This window comes from Ictalurus furcatus, chromosome 6, assembly GCF_023375685.1.
Source record: "Ictalurus furcatus strain D&B chromosome 6, Billie_1.0, whole genome shotgun sequence".
Lineage (NCBI taxonomy): Eukaryota > Metazoa > Chordata > Actinopteri > Siluriformes > Ictaluridae > Ictalurus > Ictalurus furcatus.
The window spans coordinates 14,666,008-14,692,145 of NC_071260.1; the positions used below are offsets into that span (position 1 = coordinate 14,666,008).

General features: G+C 41.3%; 1 protein-coding gene across 1 annotated transcript; it reads right to left on the reverse strand.

The window, feature by feature from the left end:
* Nucleotides 1–237: 237 nt before the first annotated feature.
* sytl5 (synaptotagmin-like 5) lies at nt 238–25,815 on the reverse strand. The gene is made up of 16 exons (XM_053626634.1): nt 25,385–25,815; nt 12,586–12,943; nt 11,670–11,879; nt 11,073–11,188; nt 10,737–10,863; nt 10,396–10,498; nt 10,083–10,212; nt 9,836–9,936; nt 9,517–9,594; nt 5,181–5,359; nt 4,418–4,520; nt 4,165–4,326; nt 3,759–3,867; nt 3,430–3,559; nt 3,107–3,315; nt 238–1,843 (listed from the first exon to the last, which is right to left on the reverse strand). Exons 2-16 carry the CDS (start codon nt 12,702–12,704, stop codon nt 1,701–1,703), a joined length of 2,019 nt encoding a protein of 672 aa, XP_053482609.1. The 5' UTR covers nt 12,705–12,943; nt 25,385–25,815; the 3' UTR covers nt 238–1,700.
* Between the last annotated feature and the right edge of the window lie 323 nt (nt 25,816–26,138).

The window sequence follows — 26,138 nt, forward strand, 5'->3', positions numbered from 1 at the left end:
TATCAGTCAGAGTCTTGAAGCTTGGTGAAAGGCAGGCAGTAGTACATTATCCCGGCTTTTCAACGTAAAGGTCCTCCTTTCTCGAGGGAGTACAGTGACCAACAGTGTTGCTGCTCAAAAAGATGTGATTCTGCCCCAAATAAAATCACAAGAAGTGATACAGGTGCATAGGTACTGCAACATTAATTATGACAGCATTGTATTTACAGAGAACAAAAAATTACAGATACACAAGGAGAGGTTAATATAGTTTATTGTGTACTTCCTAAAGGGTATCTGAAAATGCATAAACAATCTCTGTGAGCAGATTCCTGAGCAATCTCCCTGCTCAGATCTGACGATGCGCGCGCGCCCACACACACACACACACACACACACACACACACACACACACACACACACACACACACACACTGAACATGCTTCACAGTCAGGCAACAAACACACCAACTTAACATTTAACACATATAAGTCATACCTTACTACCAGAAAGCCTTACAAATATGACTCAGGCAAATGTGAGACTGGTTATACTTGAGAAGTGTGATGCCATGTCTTGTTTTTAAGGCTCACTGTACTTTTACAAACAGGAATGAAGGACTAACAATACAATGGTAGCTTGTTAATCAAATCCTCTTCAACCTCACACAAATCTAGAGGGTGCATGTGTGTTTCAAAGTCAGCCTTATATATGTATATATATATATATATATATATAAACACCAGTCCATCAGAAGGTACCATCCACACACTCACACACTCATTCACACCTAAGAGCAATGAAGCCAATCCACCTGCTGCCATATATTTGGAAGTGGGAGGAACATGGAGAACCTGGAAGGACACTGATTTGGACAAGGGGAGAACAAGCTAACACCACTTTGTCATGTGCAGACATTAAATAATAGTATCATTTAACTCTGTTTTTAACATGTTGTTTTACTGTTTTGCTGGCAGTTTGTTAGCAAATCTATATATTGATATGTATTGTGTGTTACAGAAATGTCTTTAAGTTGTGTTATGATATTTTATCATATCGCCCTCTATCACTCTGGACACGAAGACAGCCTGAGGTAGAGCAGCTCAGATCTAATGCTCAGTGAACACTGCTTCAGGCATGCACTACTGGAGAGACATGTACTGAATCACTGAAGTGTGCTTGATTTCCGTCTCATCGCTACAACAGCACAGGAAACAGACTCCTCACAATAAATTTGCACTAAAAGCAGAATTTTTTCTATCTAGCTAAGAATGGCAGTGAGCGTGCTTAGCTGTTTATAGTTTATCTAATTTGTGTGCACTTTGAATAGAATGATTTGTGCCATTATAAATGTGTGTGAGCAATTTTTTTGTCTTTTAAGATAGCTGTTGTGCTGTTTACAGCCATGACCTTGGATGAAGTTATGTGTGTTGTGAGTTTGGCTATATTTGTGCATGCTTGTGCAGTGGAGAGACACAGTGATGAAGGACAGGGTGTTCATATAGACAGCAAGACTGTATGGTCATGTTTGTGAATGTCTGGCTTTTAAAATGCAGTGATCAGGGCTAATCTCGAGGACAATGTTTCTGTTTGTGTCTGTGTGTATCATAATGTAGCATCTATCTGTGTATGCAAAGTGCACTTTTCTATAAGGTGACAAGGAGCAGTAGCTTTTGATGAATATTGCAAGACGCATATCTATCCCTTTGCACCTCTTTCTCTACGTCTTTCTCTTAGCCATGCTGGACCTCAGCATCAGCGTGCACTCCTGTGGAACCTCTGGGTTGTCAATCATGCGTTGCCATAGTCGCTGCTCCTCGCCGTAGGAATCATTCCAGTCCACCAACTTCCCATAGCTCAGACCTACGGGGGGCGGGGGATGGGGAATCAGCAATTTTGTGCATGCTAAAACACTCATTTCCTCCACATAATAAACCCCGGTGCTTAAAACAGTTTGTTAATCTGAAGCAAATTAGGATGGGAAAAATTAATGAAAGAAACTATTCAAGAGGGAGCAGCCGGAAACCAAAGTAATCTTCTTGAGTAATGAGTGTGTGTCTGGATGTAAATGAATGTGTTTTATATATATGTGTGTGTATATATGTATATATATATATATATATATATATATATATATATATATATATATATATATATATATATATATACATATATACATATATATATATATATATATATATATATATATATATATATATATATATATGATATAAGGACTTAAACCTACTTAAGCTTGACTTAAAGAAAAGAGATTATTTTATTTTAATTAAATAATAAATTGCAATGAGACAAATGTACAGAAAAGGCATGGTGAACAAACCGTCCTGCGACAGTCCAAAACCATCTATGTTCTTCATACCTTATTAAATGGTCCATATAAATAACTCCAAAACATTCATACTGTAATTATGGTCTAAATCAGGGGTCTTCAATCTTATGCACAAAGGGCCGGTGTGGTTGCAGGCTTTCATTCCAACCAAGCAGGTGTCACACCTGATTCCACTTGTTTAATCAGTTCATCTTGATCTCCAATCAACTATCAAATGCAGCTCCTATTTGGCTAGAATGAAAGCCTGCTGCTACACCGGCCTTTTGTACATAAGACCGAAGACCCCTTGTATAAATAGTGCATTAAGGGTTGTGCTATCTGTCCAACACTCACTGCATGTGTCTATGAACATTTTCATCTATTTTTTAATGAACCAGACTCAAAACCGTGTGAATGTTCACTTTCCATAAACCCATGCCCCATAAGTACAGTAGTAGGTAATTTCTGCAAGAACTACCATTGTAACACAAAAACATAAGTTGCCTGATCTCAATCTGATATAGGACTTATAGAACTTATGGGAATTATTTGAACAACAGGTTCCAGACACCAGTGGACAAGTGGTAAAAAAATATTGAACATGTTGAGCTCTTCCTTTGTTGTTTTTTTTTGGGTTTTGTTTTATTAACTAAACTGTTCATGTGTAGATCTCTCAAGTGACCAGGTTGATAGTAAATGGTCTGAATCTTCTTTCTATTAGGTGTGACGGGGATAAATGCATAGTTTCACACAATTCATTAGTTACAACAAGGAAAGGTTGAGAGAGAAAGACTGACCGGTCCCAGCTCCTAGTCGCACTCCCCCAAGGAAGACATTACTGGCGAGTGGCTCTTTGTCCCAGACAGTGAGCTCCAGACACACACTATCCAGGTCACTGTGCTGCAGGCCGCAGTAGGTAAAGGTGTGATTCCAGCGTGGGTTCACCGAACGCTTCACCACTGCAGTCTTGTGTTTTGTGCTCTTCTTGTCATCAGGCAGCAGGTACCTACACCACAAAAGAAAATTAAACTAAGATTTTGCTTTTAGAGATTATGCATTTGCTTAGAAGCATGCATTTTGTGAGTCTCTGTGTTCACAATAGACAGTAGACTGGTCTTACCCTTTGACAAATGGATCAGAAGAGCCTGATTTAACAGCTGTCAGGTTTTTGGCTTCTTTAACCAGCAGCTCCACCATGCCCCCTTTTGGCAGAGTGATACTCTTCTTCCCTTTCAGAAAACCCCTTTTAACTGATAGAAACAGATTGCTCATTATGTCTGACATGGTGTTAAAGTGTAAAACATCAGTGCCACGCTATACTGGCAAACAAAAAAAAGTATGAACAGAAAATCCATGGATTGATCCATCACTGCAGCACATTTAGGAAGCAGGTATCCATCAGTAAGAAATAAAGACATGGATTTATTCAGTGGCATTTCTCTGCACTACCTTGTATTTGGTCCAGTGGCAGTGAAAGGTTCCTCTCTGCAGGAATGTACTTAAGCACCACAGTCAACTCTCCCTTATACTGCATCAGAGAGTCTGTAGAGCACTCAGCCTGCAGAGAACCAACCATTAGATAACATTATAGAGTATTACACTGTGCATAAGTGTTAGTTTCGTTATTTTCGTAAGGTCAATTTTATGACTTGTGCATTGCTAAGCATATAACACCTAGCTCTATTCCTTGAACCCAGTAACCAAAGAGACATTTTAATTCTCTGGATTAAAGCTGCATTTTAGGATTAAACTTTCTAAAAAAAGATCAGCCAAGTGTTCGAGCAAGGCCAAAGATATCATGTGATCCTATTATAATAAGGAAATCTGGTTAGACATTTGTATGTGTGTCTCTCACTCTGGGTTGCAAAGGGAACCAATCCTCTATCTGTTTGTCAAATTCCCAGGAGTCAAAGGTCAGCTCAGTCTCTCCTAAGAAGGTGTTGTGTCCAAAGCGGTCATGATGCCACACAGAAACCTGTAGAGTACGCGTCTCCAGCTGGGAATGACTCACCACATACTACACACAGAGAGGGAGAGAGAGTATCTCTCGTATGCTGTTAGAGAAACACACTGAGAAGCAGACACATGTGAACACAGGCCTGTCTCACCCTCAGGTTCTCGTTGAATACAGGGTCGGTGGTGTTGCTTTTGATGCTGGTTTTTCGTTTGCTCTGGCGTGACTTGTCTGGTAAGAGGTAGGTTTTGACATAACTGCAAAACACACAAATACACACAAGCATATGCAAAGTTCTGCACAATAACCCGGAGCCTATCCCAGGGAGCATCGGGCACAAGGCGGGGTACACCCTGGACAGGGTGCCAATCCGTTGCAGGGCACACTCACATACTCATTCACACACGCATTCATACACTATGGACACTTTGGACATGCCAATCAGCCTATCACACATGTCTTTGGACTGGAGTACCCGGAGGAAACACCCACGGCACGGGGAGAACATGCAAACTCCGCAAACACAGGGCACCTGGAGGTGTGAGGGGAACAAGCTAAACCACTAAGCCACTGTGCACCCCAGTTCTGCACAATAATCAAATCATTTCATTTCCATACTGATTGAAGTGAAACACTCTTTTAAGCCATAATCAGGAATTCTATATATATTAGCTGATTTAATACTGCAATGTCAGATGCCTTGATAAAGCTCTAAAGCTGAAATATACATTGTTATGGCGATCATTATGATTGCCAGTATGATTGTCAGAACCAGTGCAGCTGTATTGCTCTTTTGACAGCTCGTGTTTAGTGAGTTAGATAAACTGCAGTAAATAATCTTAAAGTGGGAAAGTGTTCATTTTATATGCTATTTCAATATGTATGTGTATGTTGTGTTTGCACGTGCAGGATCTTACGGGTCAGTCCGCTGTCTCCGGTCGTCTCCGGTTGCTAGGCAGCGGCACTCTCGCACTAGAACGTTGAGTGCTCCGGTTTTATAGCTGTAGGAGATGTTCAGCAGGATCTCTCCGGAAACACGCGCGTTGCCGTAGTCTCCCATCTCACTGTACACGCTCATAATACTGTTCAGACTGCTCTGCAAGAGTGGGGACACAACTACTTTAAAACTCAAGATAGAGTGATTACATGTGTGTGTTTGTGTGCATGTTACAGACAAGGGCAGCTGTCAGGAATACACAGCAAGCATACGTAGACACACATAGAAAGAGCACTCACAGTCTCAGCATCCGAGTCGGGTACGTTAAGGTAGCCCCACTTTCGCTGTGAGCCTGGAGTGGAAGACTAGGAGGAGGAACAGAGCAAAGTGAAAGAGAAGAAAGAGTGACAGACTGAAAGTGGAAAAGTAGGGAAGAATAGAAAGAACCAAAAAGAGTGAATGAAAGACAGATGACAAAAGGAATAACCGAACGCTAATGCTGTTAATACCCAGATTCTGCTCTTTATTTAAGTTAATACAGACTCCATTTACAAAAAAAAAGCTTTTACAGCAAGTGCTTAAACTCCTTTGTCTCCTTTGGCTCAGTACAGTTCACTGGTTGCAGCATGACTCACATAGAATTTATGCATAAATAAAATTGCTGCAAGATACTTCATGAGCCCTTCAAACAGCCCACCTGTACTTTATCAATTTTAATTGCACTTTCTTTATGCTTTATATTCTAATGTGCATGGAGTAGGTGTATGTAAGGAAAATTTTAAAAAGCAGTTGTCTGTGTGAGTGTGCACCTGTGTGCATATAAAAGAAGATGAAAAGTGTACTTGTATATGTGTGTGCCTGCCAGGATAGAGCAAACAAAATGCTCTAAAACAGAATTTTCCAAAGCAGAAATGTTAACATACATAATTTACATACAAGAACACCCACATGATACAAACATAGACTCCACATACATATACATATATACATACATACACGTACACACACACACACACAGACACACACACACACACACACATACATACATACATACATACATACATACATACATACATATATATATATATATATATATATATATATATATATATATATATATATATATATATATATATATATATATATATACACACATACATACACACACAGTATCTCACAAGTTCTCACAGTTTGTGATGGTCAGCTGTCCACAGATGTTTGGCCATATAGTGAATATTCATTGGAAAGGTGGAAATGGGTGATTTACTTGATATTTAGGGAATCAATCCAAGCAAAATTGGAAGGAAACAGTACCAATACAGGGTACTGTAGTGAAACAGTTGCCCAAGATATCAGTGCATGCAAGCAGGGAAAGCAGCAGACAAGTACATTCAAATGAAAGACAGATATGGGTCAATATCAATATAGATACAGTATCTTACAAAAGTGAGTACACCCCTCACATTTTTGTAAATATTTGATTATATCTTTTCATGTGACAACACTGAAGAAATGACACTTTGCTACAGTGTAAAGTAGTGAGTGTACAGCTTGTGTAACAGTGTAAATTTGCTGTCCCCTCAAAATAACTCAACACACAGCCATTAATGTCTAAACTGCTGAAAACCAAAGTGAGTACACCCCTAAGTGAAAATGTCCAAATTGGGCCCAATTAGCCATTTTCCCTCCCCGGTGTCATGTGACTTGTTAGTGTTACAAGGTCTCATGTGTGAATGGGGAGCAGATGTGTTAAATTTGGTGTCATCGCTCTCACACGCCCTCATACTGGTCACTGGAAGTTCAACATGGCACCTCATGGCAAAGAACTCTCTGAGGATCTGGAAAAGAATTGTTGCTCTACATTAAGATGGCCTAGGCTATAAGAAGATTGCCAAGACCTTGACACTGAGCTGCAGCACGGTGGCCAAGACCATACAGCAGAACAAGCCTCGCCATGGTCGACCAAAGAAGTTGAGTGCACTTGCTCAGCGTCATATCCAGAGGTTGTCTTTGGGAAATAGACGTATGAGTGCTGCCAGCATTGCTGCAGAGGTTGAAGGGGTGGGGGGTCAGCCTGTCAGTGCTCAGACCATACACCACACACTGCATCAAATTGGTCTGCATGGCTGTTGTCCCAGAAGGAAGCCGCTTCTAAAGATGATGCACAAGAAAGCCCACAAACAGTTTGCTGAAGACAAGCAGACTAAGGACATGGATTACTGGAACCATGTCCTGTGGTCTGATGAGACCAAGATAAACTTATTTGGTTCAGATGGTGTCAAGCGTGTGTGGCGGCAACCAGGTGAGGAGTACAAAGACAAGTGTGTCTTGCCTACAGTCAAGCATGGTGGTGGGAGTGTCATGGTCTGGGGCTGCATGAGTGCTGCCGGCACTGGGGAGCTACAGTTCAGTGAGGGAACCATGAATGCCAACATGTACTACTGTGAGGTACTGAAGCAGAGTATGATCCCAGCATGTATTCCAGCATAACGACCCCAAACACACCTCCAAGACGACCACTGCCTTACTAAAGAAGCTGAGGGTGAAGGTGATGGACTGGCCAAGCATGTCTCCATACCTAAACCCTATTGAGCATCTGTGGGGCATCCTCAAACGGAAGGTGGAGGAGCACGAGGTCTCTAACATCCACCAGCTCCGTGATGTCGTCATGGAGGACTGGAAGAGGAATCCAGTGGCAACCTGTGAAGCTCTGTGAAACTCCATGCCCAAGAGGTTTAAGACGGTGCTGGAAAATAATGGTGGCCACACAAAATATTGACACTTTGGGCCTAATTTGGACATTTTCACTTGGGGGTGTACTCACTTTTGTTTTCCAGTGGTTTAGACATTAATGGCTGTGTGTTGAGTTATTTTGAGGGGACAGCAAATTTACACTGTTACACAAGCTGTACACTCACTACTTTATATTGTAGCAAAGTGTCATTTCTTCAGTGTTGTCACGTGAAAAGATATAATCAAATATTTACAAAAATGTGAGGGGTGTACTCACTTTTGTGAGATACTGTATATCTGAATTAAAAGCAGAATTCAGCAAAGAAGCTTGTAACATGAACATTGCCTTGGATCAATTTTTTAAAAAATGGATTTCTCTAAAACAGAAGAAAATGATCCATTTATTATCCATTTTCTCAGAATTTTAACAAGACTCAATTTTAATAAGAATAAGTGATGTGTATACAACAAGCACTTTATTAGGAACACTATACTAATCCTGGGTAGGGTCTTGCTTTACTCTCAAACAGCCTCAATTCTTCAAAGCATGGATTCCACAAGATGTTGGAAACGTTCCTTTGAGAATCGGGTCCATGTTGACATGACTGCATCATGTCACAACTTTTATGCTGAGAATCTCCCGCTATACCACGTCCCAAAGGTGTTCTATTGGATTCATATCCGGTCACTGTAAAGGCCACTGAAGAACACTGAGCTCATTGTCATGTTCATGAATCCAGTTTGAGACGACTTTTGCTTTGGCATGTGACATGGTGCATTATCATGCTGGAAGTAGCAATTAGAAGATGGTAAATTGTGGCCATGAAGATATGCACATGGTCAGTAACAATACTCAAAGAGTCTGTGGCATTCAAGCAACGATTGATTAGTATTAACAGGCCCAAAATGTTCCCCACACCATTACACCACCTGCCTGGATTGTTGACACAAGGCAGGTTGGGTCCATGGATTCATGCTGTTGGTGCCAAATTCTGACCCTAAGATCTGTGTGCCTCCACAGAAATCGAGATTCATCAGACCAGGCTACGTTTTTCCAGTCTTCAGCTGTCCAGTTTGGTGAGCCGGTTCCCACTGCAGCTTTCTGTTTTTGACTGACAGAAGTGGAACCCGATGTGGTCTCTGCTGTTGTAGCCCATCTGCCTCAAGGTTCAACATGATGTGCAATTGTACAGAGTGGTTATCTGTAGTCTTTCTGTCAGCTCAATCCAGTCTGGTCGTTCTCCGTTGACCTCTCTCTCATCAACAAGGTGTTTCTGTTTACAGAACTTCTGAGTAAATGCTAGAGACTGTTGTGCATTAAAATCCCAGGAGGTTATAGAAATTATAGAAATACTCAAACAAACCCGTCTAGCACCAACAAACATGCCATTTTGTCCTAATTCGGATGGTTGACGTGAACATTACCCAAACCTGCTGTCCTATATCTGCATGATTTTGTGCACTGCACTGCTTCCACATGACTAGCTGATTAGATAATTACATGAAAGTGTAGGTGTACAGGTGTTCCTAATAACGTGCTCAGTGAGTGTATGTGTGTAAGTGTTTGGGTAAGAAGTTAATACCACAGATTGAGCACTGCTGACACTGCGGCTGGTTTTGTAGTGTGCAGACATCAGGGCATCAATGTCTTCATCCGACTCCTATAACACAAGAACAAACATCAGCCGCATATTCCCTGAGCCTTTCATTTGCCATCACTCACTGGCCTGATCTTCAGCCAATTACATGGCACTCTTTATATACACTCGCCATTCATATGTCAGTTACAAGATATCAACCAGCAAGGTAATGCTCCTTGACCAGTACTATGCAATAATGGCTTGGGAAGCTGTCTTTTGTGGGAAGTGTGAAAGTGAGAGTGCAGTTACAATGTGCACATACGGCATCATTGAGCCCAGGAACTGAGCGGCTGCGGCCAGGCAGGGGGTCATTACTAAACCCATCACCAAGATGACTAAGATCGACCTCGGAGCGACTGCGGTCTGGAAAGACAGACAAACACAGAGAGAGTAAAACACAGATATACAGAACAAATGAGATCATGATTCATATACCACATACTTGTAGCCAAGTTGATGTGCATGTTTGTGTAAGTGTATTTGTGTGTGTGTGTATGTGATGGTTATACCTGATGAAATGGAGGCTCTGGACACAGCGATAGAGGGTGTGCCTGACTCTTTTCGCTTCCCTCCATTGCTGATCTTCTCAGGAATACTGTCACTGCTGTGTACACTGCACACACTCTCAGCCCCATCGGGCTATAGACACAAATAAATATATAAAATCTATAAAAAACCTGTGTCGTACATGCTATGTGTCTATATATAGTCTTTTCTCTACAGCCTTAAGTGGTTTACCCTCCAAATGCCCTGCCGTTGATTTAGCATCCCATTAGGATCTGATACATGTATATAGAGCTGTAACAGACATGTTTGTCATACCCTTTTCCTTCCTTCAGCCTGTGACGGAGATCGGCCTGGGTGTGCGCGCATGTTATTCGGTGTCGTCGGTAACCCTGATGACTCTACAGCCACCGGTCTGGTCCTTAGAGACACAAACAGCTTCAGCTTTAGTAGATAGATGACTTTTATATTTTCTAATGCAGAAGAAATCATGATTAATATGGACTGTGTGCAAAACTTGCTGTTGCTCCAACACACCTAACTCAAGGCAAAGACTAATTACCAGGAACTTAATGAGTCTAAGTGGGTGTGAAAATTTATTTTGTATGTGTACTAAAAACAATGATATAGATTAAGTACACACAAATCACACTCCTCACCCTTTCTTCTTGAATATGTACCGGCCAACACTCTTCTCCGATTGGGGCGAGGCTGACCGCTCAGACTGAGGCGTGGCTGGCCGGTCCAGTCCTGATGGGGAAAGTTTCTTCTGGCCAGAGCGTCCATCTTCAAACAAGAAATGAATATCAATTATTAAGGTCAAAGTTAACTAAAGATTTTCACAGATTTCTTCACAATAGATGTCTTTACAAAATAAACTTTGTAACTTGTGTAAACCCTGTTAGTGTGTAACAGACTTTTCTATTTAGGTTATATTAATAGTTGCAAACTGAATGTTTAATTAGTGTGTAATTTAAAAAAGGTGTGTTGTTTACCTGGAACACTGCTGAGGATGGACTGTTTGACAACATCACTGCTAGGGACTGTCATGCGTTCAAAGCGCTTGGCCCGTTCTTCAAAAAACCACTCACCTGTGACCACCTTCAGCTCCCTAAAAAATGCAAAAAGATTTGACCTTGGTTGGTGTTTATTTCCTAATCAGTTCATTTATGTAGATTAGAATATGTCGCTGAGCAGCTCAACTAGGAGTAAAGCATTAAAAAATTGGCACTATGTTTAGAAGTTCTTTTACTCAGGTAGCTGTGTATAATAGAATATTTTTCCCTGTTGAAAATAATGATAGCTAGAACATCTGTTAGGTCTCACACACACAACCACACACACACACGGCTGAGCAGTTAGCATGCTTCTCCAAGCATGATGACCCGGTTTGTTTTGTGTTTGTTTGTTTGGGTGTGTGTGTGTGCGTGTGAGCGCATGGCAGCTTGGAGACATGGTGATGGGATTCATGACAATTTTTAAAAATCCAAATTCAGTAGCTATCGTGTGATGATAGAAACAATTATAGTGGCCAATGTTGGGCTGAGACTACCTCTTGGAAACAACTAGAACGTCTGTAACTCGTGACTCACGCAGATTTGGCACAGACAGTGCACTTAGTGTTGCCGCTGTTCGAGGGCACGGCTGTGCAGTAGCTGCAGACACGACGGTGACACTCAAAACACACACTTCCCCTCTGGAGGATTAGACCTAGAGCACGTAGGCACACGCCACACTCCCGCTGCTCGGGATTACCGCGCCGACCACGACGCTTCAGCTCCAAAAGCTCATTCTTCAGCTTTCTGCAGACAGGAAGGAACTTACATGAGAAACCACCAATCAGAAATTGCTACCCGTTATTACCATTGAGAATTAATAATCTGAATCAAGGCTTCTCAAACTTTTTCCCAGTCTGAGATCACCTCAGCACAAATTTAAATATTAGGCTCATTGTTTAAATGTGTACCATAAATCCAATTTTACCGAGGTGCCAATAATTCTGGACCTGGCTATACATTAGCGAGAACTGAGATCATATTATAAAACTGCAGACCATTCCTTGCAGTCAGACAACAGCATATCGCTCTCAAGTGACAATTGGCCAGAGCTACATAGCTACTGTTTTTAATTTGCATAAAGTGGAATACAGCCCAACGTTTTGCCATGCCACATGTTAGGTTCTCACCACTCAACAACCCACAGTCCCTTGTGTATTTTTTGCCACCCCTTAGTTAATTCATAGTAGACACTGAATAAAATGTTTTAAAATGATTAGCTGAATAATAAGGGAGTTTATGGGGTTAATGACTAAAACAATAAATGATTTAACAAGGATAGGGGAATAAATATAAAACCAATCAGCTACCTCGTCAGTGTTCTTTAATGGTTTCAGTGCTACAAAAGTACTGTCAATCATTTTTTCATATGTTTGTATGTAATGTTTTACATATGATTATACATATGTATTGTATAATTTCAGAGTAAAAAGAACAAAAAGGGAGCAACTACCTGATGCGCTTTTCCTCTCGTTTGCGGAGTTTTTCATCTTTTTGCAGGACGCTGAGGATCATCTCTCGCTCGTGCTCCTGGAGGAAGGACAGGTTCAGGATTTCTGTTGTCTTCGCCATGGCACTTCAGATGTCCAGTCACTGTGTTTAATCACGGGGGCTCCGATAATCAGATTGGCCGGTGGATATATCCAATAAGAACAAATTTTTAATGCATGCCATGACAGTCCTCTGTGTAAAAGGCCACTACACAGTGTCATGAGACCCTTGGGTCATTGGATTCATCGTGAGGTCCAGAGCTTGAAGTCTGCTGAGTGGTTTCACTGGCTCATTTTCACCCACGTAAGACTGTAGCCATACTATTTGATCGGAAATAATCTGTTAGTATGTAATCGTGATTCACATATAGTATGTTTTGCATTAGAGATGAGTCATTACTTTCACATACTGTAATTACAGTCAGCAGTGTGAAAGATACCACTGTGCATATTGCACTCACTGAAAGAGCACTCATCATCTCACTATCTCTAGATTTGAGCAGCAGTTCATATTAAGACAGAATATACATAGCAGAGTTGTAGCACTTATAAGCAAATAGCCAATTTGAAACAATATACCAGTGTGTGTGACCATATACAGTCACTGAGCACTTTATTAGGAACACCTGTACACCTACACTTTCATACAATTATTTAATCAGCCAATAAGGTGGCGGCAATGCAATGCATAAAATCATGATGACACGGTCGAGCAGCTTAAGGTAATGTTCACATCAACCATCAGAATGGGGGGAAAATGGGATCTCCGTTATATTGACCGTGGCCTAATTGTTGGTGCTAGAGCGGCTGGTTTGAGTATTTCTATAACTGCTGATCTTCTTGAATTTTCACACACACAGTCTTTAGAGTTTATTCTATGGTGCCAAAACTGTACAGTTGAAGACTGGAAAAATGTAGCCTGGTCTGATGAATCTCGATTTCTGCGGAGGCACACAGATGTTAGGGTCAGAATTTAGCACCAACAGCATGAATCCATGGAGCCAACCTGCCTTGTGTCAACAGTCCAGGTTGGTGGAGGTGGTGTAATGGTGTGGGCAATGTTTTGGGCCTGTTAATACTAATCAATCATTGCTTGAATGCCACAGCCTATTTGAGTAATGTTGCTGACCATGTGCATCCCTTCATGGCCACAATTTACCATATTTTAATGGCTACTTCCAGCATGATAATGCACCATGTCACAAAGCAAAAGTCATCTCAAACTGGTTTCATGAACATGTCAATGAGTTCAACGTTCTTCAGTGGTCTTTACAGTCACTGGATCTGAAGTCAATAGAACACCTTTGGTATGTGGTAGAACTGGAGATTCTCAGCATGAAAGTGCACCTGAAAAATCTGAAGAAAATACGTGATGCAATCATGTCAACATGGTCTGATGAATCTCGATTTCTGCTGAGGCACACAGATGGTAGGGTCAAAATTTGGTACCAACAGCATGAATCCATAGACCCAACCTGCCTTTTGTCAACAGTCAAGGCTGGTGGAGGTGGTGTAAAGGTGTGGAGAATGCTTTCTTGGCACACAATGGGCCTGTTAATATCCATCAATCATCGCTTGAATGCCACAGCCTATTTGAGTATTGTTGCTGACCATGTTCATCCCTTCATGGCCACAATTTACACTGATGAGCCATAATATTAAAACCACCTGCCTAATATTGTGTAGGTCCCCTATGTGCCGATAAAACAGCTCTGACCCGTCAAGGCATGAACTCTACATGACCTCTGAAGTTGTGCTGTGGTATGTGGCACCAAGACGTCAGCAGGAGATCCTTTAAGTCCTCCATGGATTAGACTTGTTGTCCAGCACATTCTGGGGAATTTGAATTTGAAACCTTTGTCCTAAACAATTCTTGCTCAAGGGCCCAGCAGTGGAAGTGTTGGGATTTGAACGCATGACCTTCCGATCAGAAGTCCAACATCCTAACCACTGAGTTACCACTTTTGCAGTGGCAGGGCACATTATCCTACTGAAAGAGGCCACTGCCATTAGGGACCATGAAGGGGTGTACGTGATCTGCAACAATGTTTAGGTAGGTGGTACATCCACATGATTGCCAGGACCCAAGGTTCCAAACAGAACATTGCCCAGAGAATCACACTGCCTCCGCTGGCTTGCCTTCTTCCCATAGTGCATCCTGGTGCCATCTGCTCCCCAGATGCACACGCACCCAGCCGTCCACATGATGTAAGAGAAAACATGATTCATCAGACCAGACCACCTTCTTTCATTGCTCCATGGTCCAGCTCTGATGCTCATGTGCCCATTGTAGGTGCTTTCAGCAGTGGACAGGGGTCAGCATGGGTACTCTGACTGGTCTGTGGCTACGCAGCCCCATATACAACAAGCTGCAATGCACTGTGTGTTCTGACACCTGTCTATCATAGCCAGCATATGCGCTACAGTAGCTCTTCCATGGGATCCGACCAGACCGTCTAGCCTTTGGTCCCCCCTCGCATCAGTGAGCCTTGGGCACCCATGACCCAGTCACCGGTTCACTGGTTGTCCTTCCTTGGACCACTTTGGGAACACCCATAAGACCTGACATTTTGGAGATGCTCTGACCCAGTCGTCTAGCCAGCACAATTTGGCTCTTGTCAAAGTCTCTCAGAGCCTTACTATTGCCCATTTTTCCTGCTTCAAACACATCAACTTGACTTAAGAACTGACTGTTCACTTGCTGCCTATAATTTCCCACCCTTTGGCAGGTGCCACTGTAACAAGGTAATCTATATAATAATACATTTTATTCACTTCACCTGTCTGAGGTTTTAAAAATCTACAGGAATTACATGGTGCAATCATGTCAGCATGGACCAGAATCTCAAAGGAATGTTTCCAACGTCTTGTGGAATCCATGCCACAAAGAATTTGAGGTTGTTTTAAGAGCAAAGTGAAGCCCTACCCAGTATTGGTATAGTGTTCCTAATAAAGTGCTTTGTGAGTGTGTGTAGCCACACAGTCAACATTTCTAGCCATTACTGACAAACAAACCACAAACACACATGTAGACACATATTACGTAATGCAGCCTTAGTTTTGCTATTTAAATATCATTTTACATCCTGCTTGAGATTTAAGTTTGAGTGGTAGTGAATAAGTGACTGACTGACCACATGGGAGCTTGTATACAGAGGCAGTGAGTGATGTGGGAGTGTTTCTTCACTGACAGGAATATGGTCAGCAGCTTGATCTATAAAGGGGTTTCATTTCCTGTTTTACACTGAATTATTGCGAATCGATTTCCTAGAACTGTCTAATCTAGCTGTCGGATCTCAGAGCTGGGAAGGCAGCTCATAGAGAAGATTAACTGCTTGTGTTCTTGTGTGCTTGTGTACATGTGTGTGCGTGCTTTGTCAGGTTGTGTGTTTTGCTTGTTTTGTAAACCATGTCATTGTAATGGAGGTTGTTATTCTTGTCTCAAGAGCCACTCAACATAATGAGGATATTCTAATGCTGCTGTTCATCACATCAAGATCACACACACACACACACACACACACACACACACACACACACTTCTTACCATTTTACTCAACCAAAAACATTGATTTGACAAATTGTGTTGTGTGTGTGCATGTGTGTGTGTGTGTGTGAGGATGTGAATCAAAATATGCTGCTGCTTTCAACACACACACACACACACACACACACACACACACACACACAAACAAAGACACACACACACGCACACACTCTGAGATACCCTAATGTCTCTGTAGACAAAGGAAGTAAAAGTTAACTGGATTTGCTGGCACTAATGACAGGACCTCTCTGCCTGCTACTGTTGTGTGTGTGTGTGTGTGTGTGTGTGCGTGCGTGTGCGTGCGTGCATGTTTGTTCAATCTGCTTTGCCATCCATGACTTAAAGAAAGAACAGAAGGAAATAACTAAATATTGTTGTACGCTTAGGCTGTCACAATGAACATCACCATGGTTTCAAAGGTGTGTTGTCTCACTGGCTTCCCACCTTGTGTAAACACACACACACACACACACACACCTGTACGTGTACACAGTGCCCTGGGCAAATACACTTGCACCGTCACCTTACCTCTGAAATGTTACCCACACAGGCTCACACACCAGATAGACATGTGCTAATTACAACACAGCAATTAGCACAGTGACTTAGCACCTATAAACACCCTCTGTTCATTAGCAGTTGTGTCTATGATGAAGCAGAAAAAAACAATGTGACACATGATAAACCTCCTAAGGCTTATGGGAAATGGAGTTTATCGCACAAAGGAGCAAAGCGAGTGACTAAGGCCTCATGAGCATAATTATAACTAACGCTGCTTCCACACTCATCCGGACACCAAGCTTCATGGAGATGAGCTTCATGAATCTTTAATATGTTTCGACGCGGCTCTATTAACATGATTAAACAACACGAGCACAAAACTGACCACTGAAATGCAGATTAGTATTGCACCGTTAGATTCGCCTTGCATCCTGAGCACAGTGTTCCTTTTAATTTATATACCATGCATACAGGAATAGGAGGAACTCAAAGAGAACAGGGCTGTTTGATGAAGATGCACACATAACAAAACATGCACATATATGTATACAAAAAGGTAGCACTATCAGTTCCTGCTAATGTAAACCAATCCATTCTCATTCATGCTGCACTCCCTTACCCCCACACAAACCAAAATCAATAGGAAATGTCAGGTAAGCACAGTGTACAGCCTCATGGGAATGGGCAGGAATGATAAAGCAGCTTATGCTGACACTGTGAGCAGGCTGGCCACCTCCGAGTATAAGAGAGACCAGACCTGATAGCTCTTACAGGTTAGACAGTATTTACAATTCTGTTTATTTAGTCCCATTGTATTATGGAAGAGAAAACTCAGTAAGTCTTGAATAAAAGGCTAATCTTTTTTTATTATTATTGGACCACAACTTTAGTACCCGTTATTTAAGAATAAATGTTTTATGGTAGTAATTACAAATACAATAACACTTTCTGGCAGTCTATAATCTACCCTCTGACAACACAAACAGATCACAGAGTGACACAATTAACACACTTTGCTCTTATATTACTTTAGTCAGCAAATACTGGCATGTTTCATATGAACAGAAAGATATCTCTTTCACAAAACTCCTAAAACCAAAACACCAATATCTACTGTTAGCTATACACACACACACACACACACACACACACACACACACAAAGCCTAGTTTGAGACACTGTCATCGCCCATTCAGAGCACAACATGACTCGTCCTATTGGAATGTTAATGAGCTTTATCAGAGATGGGATAAAAGCTTCCACTCGCTTCCATTCATTTCTGCTATCTTTTTTTTCATAGCTGATCTTCTCTGGGTGTTAACATTATCATGAGGTCTCAATTTCAGTCTTAGACACCCCTAAAGGATAACACAGGTAGTGAATAGTGTGAATTATTGTGTTTCGTAATATATAACATTATACTAGTGTATTTTCGCAATCCTCCAAAGGTTCATGTGGACATGTTAATATAATATCTCATATGTTGTAATTACTTGAATATATCCAGAAGTTTACAGCGATTTGGATTCAAATAACATTATTTAACACAGTGTTATGTAAGTACAAATGTCAAAACAGTCCTATTGTTTCATCTACCTTCATCCTCCATGTAAATCTTTCAAAAGAAACTTTGATATGATAAACTGATATGTTGGTGTGGTTATAACTTATTCTTATTAAAATTGAGTCTTGTTAAAATTCTGAGAAAATAGATAATAAATGGATCGTTTTCTTCTGTTTTAGAGAAATCCATTTTTTTAAGATTGATCCAAGGCAATGTTCATGTTACAAGCTTCTTTGCTGAATTCTGCTTTTAATTCAGATATACAGTATCTCACAAACGTGAGTACACCCCTCACATTTTTGTAAATATTTGATTATATCTTTTCATGTGACAACACTGAAGAAATGACACTTTGCTACAATGTAAAGTAGTGAGTGTACAGCTAGTATAACAGTGTAAATTTACTGTCCCCTCAAAATAACTCAACACACAGCCATTAATGTCTAAACCACAACAAAAGTGAGTACACCCCTAAGCGAAAATGTCCAAATTGGGCCCAAAGTGTCAATATTTTGTGTGGCCACCATTATTTTCCAGCACTGCCTTAACCCTCTTGGGCATGGAGTTCACCAGAGCTTCACAGGTTGCCACTGGAGTCCTCTTCCAGTCCTCCATGACGACATGATGGAGCTGGTGGATGTTAGAGACCTTGTGCTCCTCCACCTTCCGTTTGAGGATGCCCCACAGATGCTCAATAGGGTTTAGGGCTGGAGACATGCTTGGCCAATCCATCACCTTCACCCTTAGCTTCTTTAGCAAGGCAGTGGTCATCTTGGAGGTGTGTTTGGGGTCGTTATCATGCTGGAATACATGCTGGGATCATGCTCTGCTTCAGTATGTCACAGTACATGTTGGCATTCATGGTTCCCTCAATGAACTGTAGCTCCCCAGTGCTGGCAGCACTCATGCAGACCCAGACCATGACACTCCCACCACCATGCTTGACTGTAGGCAAGACACACTTGTCTTTGTATGCCTCACGTGGTTGCCCCCACACATGCTTGACACCATCTGAACCAAATAAGTTTGTCTTGGTCTCATCAGACCACAGGACATGGTTCCAGTAATCCATGTCCTTAGTCTGCTTGTCTTCAGCAAACTGTTTGCGGGCTTTCTTGTGCATCATCTTTAGAAGAGGCTTCCTTCTGGGATGACAGCCATGCAGACCAATTTGATGCAGTGTGCGGCGTATGGTCTGAGCACTGACAGGCTGACCCCCCACCCCTTCAACCTCTGCAGCAATGCTGGCAGCACTCATACGTCTTTCCCAAAGACAACCTCTGGATATGACGCTGAGCAAGTGCACTCAACTTCTTTGGTCGACCATGGCGAGGCCTGTTCTGAGTGGAACCTGTCCTGTTAATCCGCTGTATGGTCTTGGCCACTGTGCTGCAGCTCAGTGTCAGGGTCTTGGCAATCTTCTTATAGCCTAGGCCATCTTTATGTAGCGCAACAATTCTTTTTTTCAGATCCTCAGAGAGTTCTTTGCCATGAGGTGCCATGTTGAACTTCCAGTGACCAGTATGAGGGCGTGTGAGAGACCGATGACACCAAATTTAACACATCTGCTCCCCATTCACACCTGAGACCTTGTAACACTAACAAGTCACATGACACCGGGGAGGGAAAATGGCTAATTGGGCCCAATTTGGACATTTTCACTTAGGAGTGTACTCACTTTTGTTGCCAGTGGTTTAGACATTAATGGCTGTGTAGAGTTATTTTGAGGGGACAGCAAATTTACACTGTTATACAAGCTGTACACTCACTAATTTACACTGTAGCAAAGTGTCATTTCTTCAGTGCTGTCACATGAAAAGATATAATCAAATATTTACAAAAATGTGAGGGGTGTACTCACTTTTGTAAGATACTATATCTATATTGATGGTTCACATCCATAATTGCAAGTGACCCATATCTGTCTTTCATTTGAATGTACTTGTCTGCTGCTTTCCCTGCTTGCATGCACCGATATCTTGGGCAACTGTTTCACTACAGTACCCTGTATTGGTTCTGTTTCCTCCCAATTTTGCTTGGATTGATTCCCTAAATATCAAGTAAATCACCCATTTCCACCTTTCCACTGAATATTCACTATATGGCCAAACATCTGTGGACAGCTGACCACCACAAACTGTTGCCACAACAGAACACAATTGTCTAGAATGTCTTTGTGTGCTATAGCATTACAATTTCCCTTCACTGGAACTAAGAGGCCCAAACCTGCTTCAGCATGACAATGCCCCTGTACACAAAGTAAGCTCCATGAAGACATGACTTGCTAAGGTTGGTGTGGAAGAACTCCTACATAGATCCCTGATCTCAACCCCCCTGAACACCTTTGGGATGAACTGGAATGCTGACTGCACCCCAGCCCTCCTCACCTGACATCAGTGCCTGACCTCACTAATGCTCTTGTAGCTGAATGAACTCAAATCCCCACAGTCACGCCCCAAAATCTAGTAGAAAGCCTTCCTAGAAGAGTGGAGGTTATTATAACAGCAAAGGGGGACTAAATCTGCAATGGGCTGTTCAATAAGCACATATGGGTGTGGTGGTCAAGAGTCCACAAACTTTTGGCCATATAGTGTAGACACTACATTTGCTGTCCTTTATTTTTGTAGTGTCACACTGCTGACACTGGATGATGATGATGATGATGATGATAATATGCACATGTGCATTGGGAAAAAAAAAACAAAACACCTGAATGGAATCTAGGACCACAGACGAGAGGCTCAAGGCCTGATTTGAAGACTTGAGATTTCTGTGTCCAGAGTCCTAAAGAAAATCAGATCTACATGCTGGAAATTTGCAGATGTGTCACTTCAACCTGGTAATGTGAATGTAGTTGTAAATGATTCAGTTGTCATACATCTGAAATGGCCTTCTGACACTGTATGGACACTTTGGGACAGAGTGATCCTTCTGACTATTTATCATAAGTCAGAAACCCATATAATTATTTTTTTCTGATCCTCCTACCCTGAGCAGAAAGTCATCTTATTGCTATACTTCTCCAGAGAACACGAATTGAGAGCACTTGAGAAAATGCCTGCTCTAGAACCAAGACATGGAACTGTGTAATAACTTAAGGCTGACAGAAAGACCACAGTTGCCTAACTTCATTTATATAGTCCCGACAGAGGTGATAATGCCCAAGAAGGTAAAAATAAAATCTCTACAAATTATCCTTATAAAAAATCCAAGGATCTATCAATAAGCATGATATACAAATTTTCTTTGTGTGATTCATTTTCTCTCATAGTGGTGCTGGCTGCACAGAGGTTTATGTTAATGCACTCATTCTGATCTGTTATCATTTCTATAGAAACAGTTATAATGCACATGAACATGCTCCACATCATCTAAGACTAATAATAAATGTTTTTTTGTTTGTTGTTTTTTAACATAAATCTTCCTGTAAGGAGATGGTCATTTATCATGTATGGAAGGAGTCTCCAGTGTCAGTGATTTCTAACAGTAGAAATGTTGCATTCTCTCATTAACAAGCCACATAGTCTTAGTATTACTGACTTCAAGAAAACGTGACAGAGTGACTGTTTGTAACTTTTATAACTTTTGTGTGCATCAAACCACATTAAATGTAACCATAAATGGTATGAAGTGTCCTTTATTCATTTTTTTAATGCAGTTGTTGGAAAATTGCATCGGTTTAAGAGGAATAAACACATTTTGGGATGTGCTGTCCATTTAACCCTGTTGATTAATTTCCTATAACAGCATACCCCATTATGTTTTATTTCTCACATATCAAATTATGACAAGCTTACACCACTCTACTTTTTCATAAGATCATAATGTGTGCATACATGATTCTCTCTAAATCAGTTTTGTTTTTCAAAGTACTGAGGTCTCAGAGAATTTTGTACTGTATTTACAAACTTATCCCAAAACCAACCTAACTGGAAACAGATATATACTGTTGTAGAGGAGTTAATAACTTAAGACTTATGTTTTTACTACAGGGTACTAATAAGGATCTTAGTTTCAGTATTTTATCAATGCAATTTTAACATTTCTGCCTGGTGTGTTTGTAATTTACAAGGATTGCTACTCTGTTCTAAATACAGTGCTGTGAAAAAGTATTTGCCTGATTTCTTCTGGTTTTGTGTATATGTCATACCTAACAGCTTTAGATCTTCAAACAAAATACAACATAAAACAAAGGCAACCTGAGTAAACACACAATGCCAGTTTTATTTATTTTTAATTTAAACCAAAAAAAAGTTATCCAACACCTATCACCAATGTAAAAAAACTAAATGCCCCCTTACTTAAAATCTGGTTGTGCCACCTTTAGCAGCAATAACTGCAACCGAACGCTTCCGATACCTGGAGATCAGTCTTGCGCAGCACTGTGGTGGACCTTTGGCCCACTCTTCTTTACAAAACTGCTTTATTTCAGTCACACTGGAGGGTTTTCGAGAATGAACTGTCCGTTTAAGGTCCTGCCACAGGCATCTCAACTGGTTCAAGTTTGGACTATGACTAGGCCACTTAGAAACATTAATTTAGCTTTTTTTTTTTAGCCATTCAGAGGTGGACTTATTCCTATGATGTTGTTTTTATGGAATTCTGTGTTTGGTTTACACCAGATGTAACAGGACTCCTGTCTTCCAAAAAATTCCACTTTTGACTCATCAATCCACAGAACATTATCCCAAAAGGACTGAGGAGAGTTAATGTTCTTCTGGGTTAGCAGTGGTTTTCACCTCGCCACCCTTCTATGGATGCCCTTTTTGCCCAGTGTCTTTCTGATAGTGGAATCATGAACAGTAATCTTTATTGAGGCAAGAGAGGCCTGTAGGTCCTTTGATGTTGTCCTTGGCTCTTTTGTGACTTCCAGAATGAGTTGTTGCTGTGCTCTTGCAGGAATTTTGGAAGATCGGACACTTCTGGAAGGTTCACTACTGTGCCGGGTTTTTCCATTTGGAGATAATGGCTCTCACTGTGGTCCTTTGGAGTCCCAGAGCCTTTGAAATAGCTTTGTAACCCTTCCCAGACTGATGTATTTCAATCACCTTCTTCCTCATCATTTCTGGAATTTTTTTCAACTTTAGCATAGTGTGTTACTGGGTAAGACCTTTTAACCAACTGTTGAAAAAGTTCTATTTAAGTGCTGATTTGATTGAACAGGGTTTGCAGTAATCAGGCCTGCTTGTGTCTAGCCCAGCTGAACCCCATTATGAATGCAGTTTCATAGATTTGGGGAATTAGTAAATACAGATACATTTTTACAAGCCAAATACATTTTCACACAGGCCAAGTTGGTTTTGGATAACTTTTTTGCTTCAATAAATAACATTATAATTTAAAAACTGTACTTTGTGTTTACTCAGGTTGCCTGTTTTATCTTAGATTTTGTTTTGATTTCTGAAACGATTTAGTATGAGATATACACAAAACATAAGAAATCAAATCAAATCAAATCCTTTTTCACAGCACTGTATCTTGTAACACAGCGGCAAAAAAACCCCAAAACATTTCTGTATTGTGTTAATATTTAAAAGTGTCCTACCATAATGTTTCTAGAACAACTTTTGGATTGCACCACACCACTTTTCCTGGCACTCACTTCTGTTGACAAGGTTTGAAACACCACCACATCCTTTACCCAATGACATTCGCACCCATTTCTCAGTCCGTCAAACGACAGGCGACCAGGCTTCCAGTTCAAAGCAGAGCAGCCAAAGTTCCAACAGCTTGATTCTCTCGAACAACTCCACAATCAGTCTACACAACATATACCCCTCAACCATTAACAGAAGATGTGGTGCAAAATGAGACTGAAAGCACACACACAAACACCTGCTAAAAACAGTTACAAATTACCACACTAAAAATAAAACCTTTTAAACAACACAGGCACTCATATACATCCTGCTGGATTTGAAAATATGTTTTAAAAGATATTTTCTAACCTTGTGTGTGTGTGTGTGTGTGTGTGTGTGTGTGAGACTGAAACATGACTTGCTGGGTGTTGGTCTGAAACTGGTTATGTCATCTCCCTGTAGTCCTGTTAGCTGCATGATTAAGTCAGGTCTGGGTCTTTAAATTGTTCAAATGACAAATGAATGAGCATGTAGGTCAATGTGTAAACCCACAGAGCACAATGTAATTGTGTGTGTGTGTGTGTGTGTGTGTGAGAGAGAGAGAGAGAGAGAGAGAGAGAGAGAGAGAGAGAGAGAGAGAGAGAGAGAGAGTGAGTGAGAGAGCGTGAGAGAGAGTGTTCCTGTATTAGATCACTAAAGAAAGATGATATTCAGGGTTTATACCATCTATAAATGTTCAAACTGTAACACTGTGATAAAATGTTTACAGCACATTAGACACAGTTGATGAAGCGCTCCCCAAAATCAGATGCTAAACAGGGCTTGTGATGTGTGTGTACAGAGCTTCTCCTTCATTCGATTTAAATTGATCTCTGGATGCTACCATACTGATTTCTAATCAGTGATCACTGGATCACTCATCTAATAGAGACATTCATTAATGTAACATGCCTCAAGAGCCTAATCCCAAACCCATTCATGATTTATTCGTGTATTGAATGAACACAACATATAAAAGCTGACTTCTTGTCAGTCCTTAATCATTAGACTCACTCAAATCACAGGCTAAACGAGGAACCACAGAAGCTGATCTGTTTCTCCTGTAAGCACAAAAAGGCGATTAGAAACTTGGAATAAACACTTGAACCGGCTGTGTGCTGCATTGCACCTGTTCAAACAGCTGTTTCAGGGATGTACCTTCTCACTCCTGCTTTGCGAAAATCCTGACTCGTTTCATCTATCTCAGAAATGGGCTTTCACAGGATTCCGAGGAAAAGACAGTATTCCCATGTACGCGGTAAGGGATTAAAGTAGCCTGGGGCGCTTTGATACATTTCAACGTTACATTTGAAACACAGCCTTTTCACCTCCGGAAGAACCTCAAACGATAAAAGGATGATGAGGGTTCGTGTTTGGTCTATTAAAAAGCCCTTCTCATGTCTCACATCTCTGCTTCCTCACATCTCCTCAGTCGCAGAGGCTCGGCTCTCTGGGTTTCCCCCTCATTTATCACCGCTGAGGTGAATTTAAAAAAAAAAAGAAAAGAAAATGGTAAACGAAGCAGAGCTTACCTGTCCGTGTCGTGTGTCGGTTTATACCGTGAAGTAAGCGAGTTGGGTGTAATGAAGTCTATTGCGTGTGTGTGCTTGTCTGTGTGTGTGTCTAGTGACAGGCGTTCCGGTTACTATTGGGCATGGAGAGCACCGAGGCAACCCCCCACCCGCCCCATCTGCCCCCGCGCGCGCTTCACACAGGGGGCGTGGCCTGGAGTCCCCACACTGCGGCCACGGCTGCATTTCTGATCGCAAACTCAGCACACTTTATTTGACGCTGCCGGACAACCCCCAGTCAAAATAGCTGACCAGGGTGACAGTATGGTAGACTCTATGCCATAAAAGTGTGCTCAAGGCTGCCCTTACAGTGGAGAAAACCTGATAAGGTGCCCTAATGGCTGCCTTTAAATGAAAGAAAGGAAAAAAAGCAATGAAATGCAGTTTATGTTCCCCCTGTGTGCAAGAAAGCACAATCAAGTGCCCCCAGCGATCCCCATCTACTGGGTCTCGGTGCCGGTCCGTGGAAGAGTTTTTTTTTTTTTTTTTTTCATAAGAACGAAAAAAGAAAAGTGTCTGCATTCAGAGCCAAACTGCATCTATGGGGACAGCGAGTGCCAAAAGGCACATATGACATGTTTACAACATTATCTGGACATTTGGGAAAGAAAGAACCTGGGCCTTCTCTCTCCCAGTTAGTCACATAGCTTTGCTGTCAATCTTCCCAAATGCAAGTGATCCAAGAATTGCAAAGGAATCTGCAAATGTGCCCCAG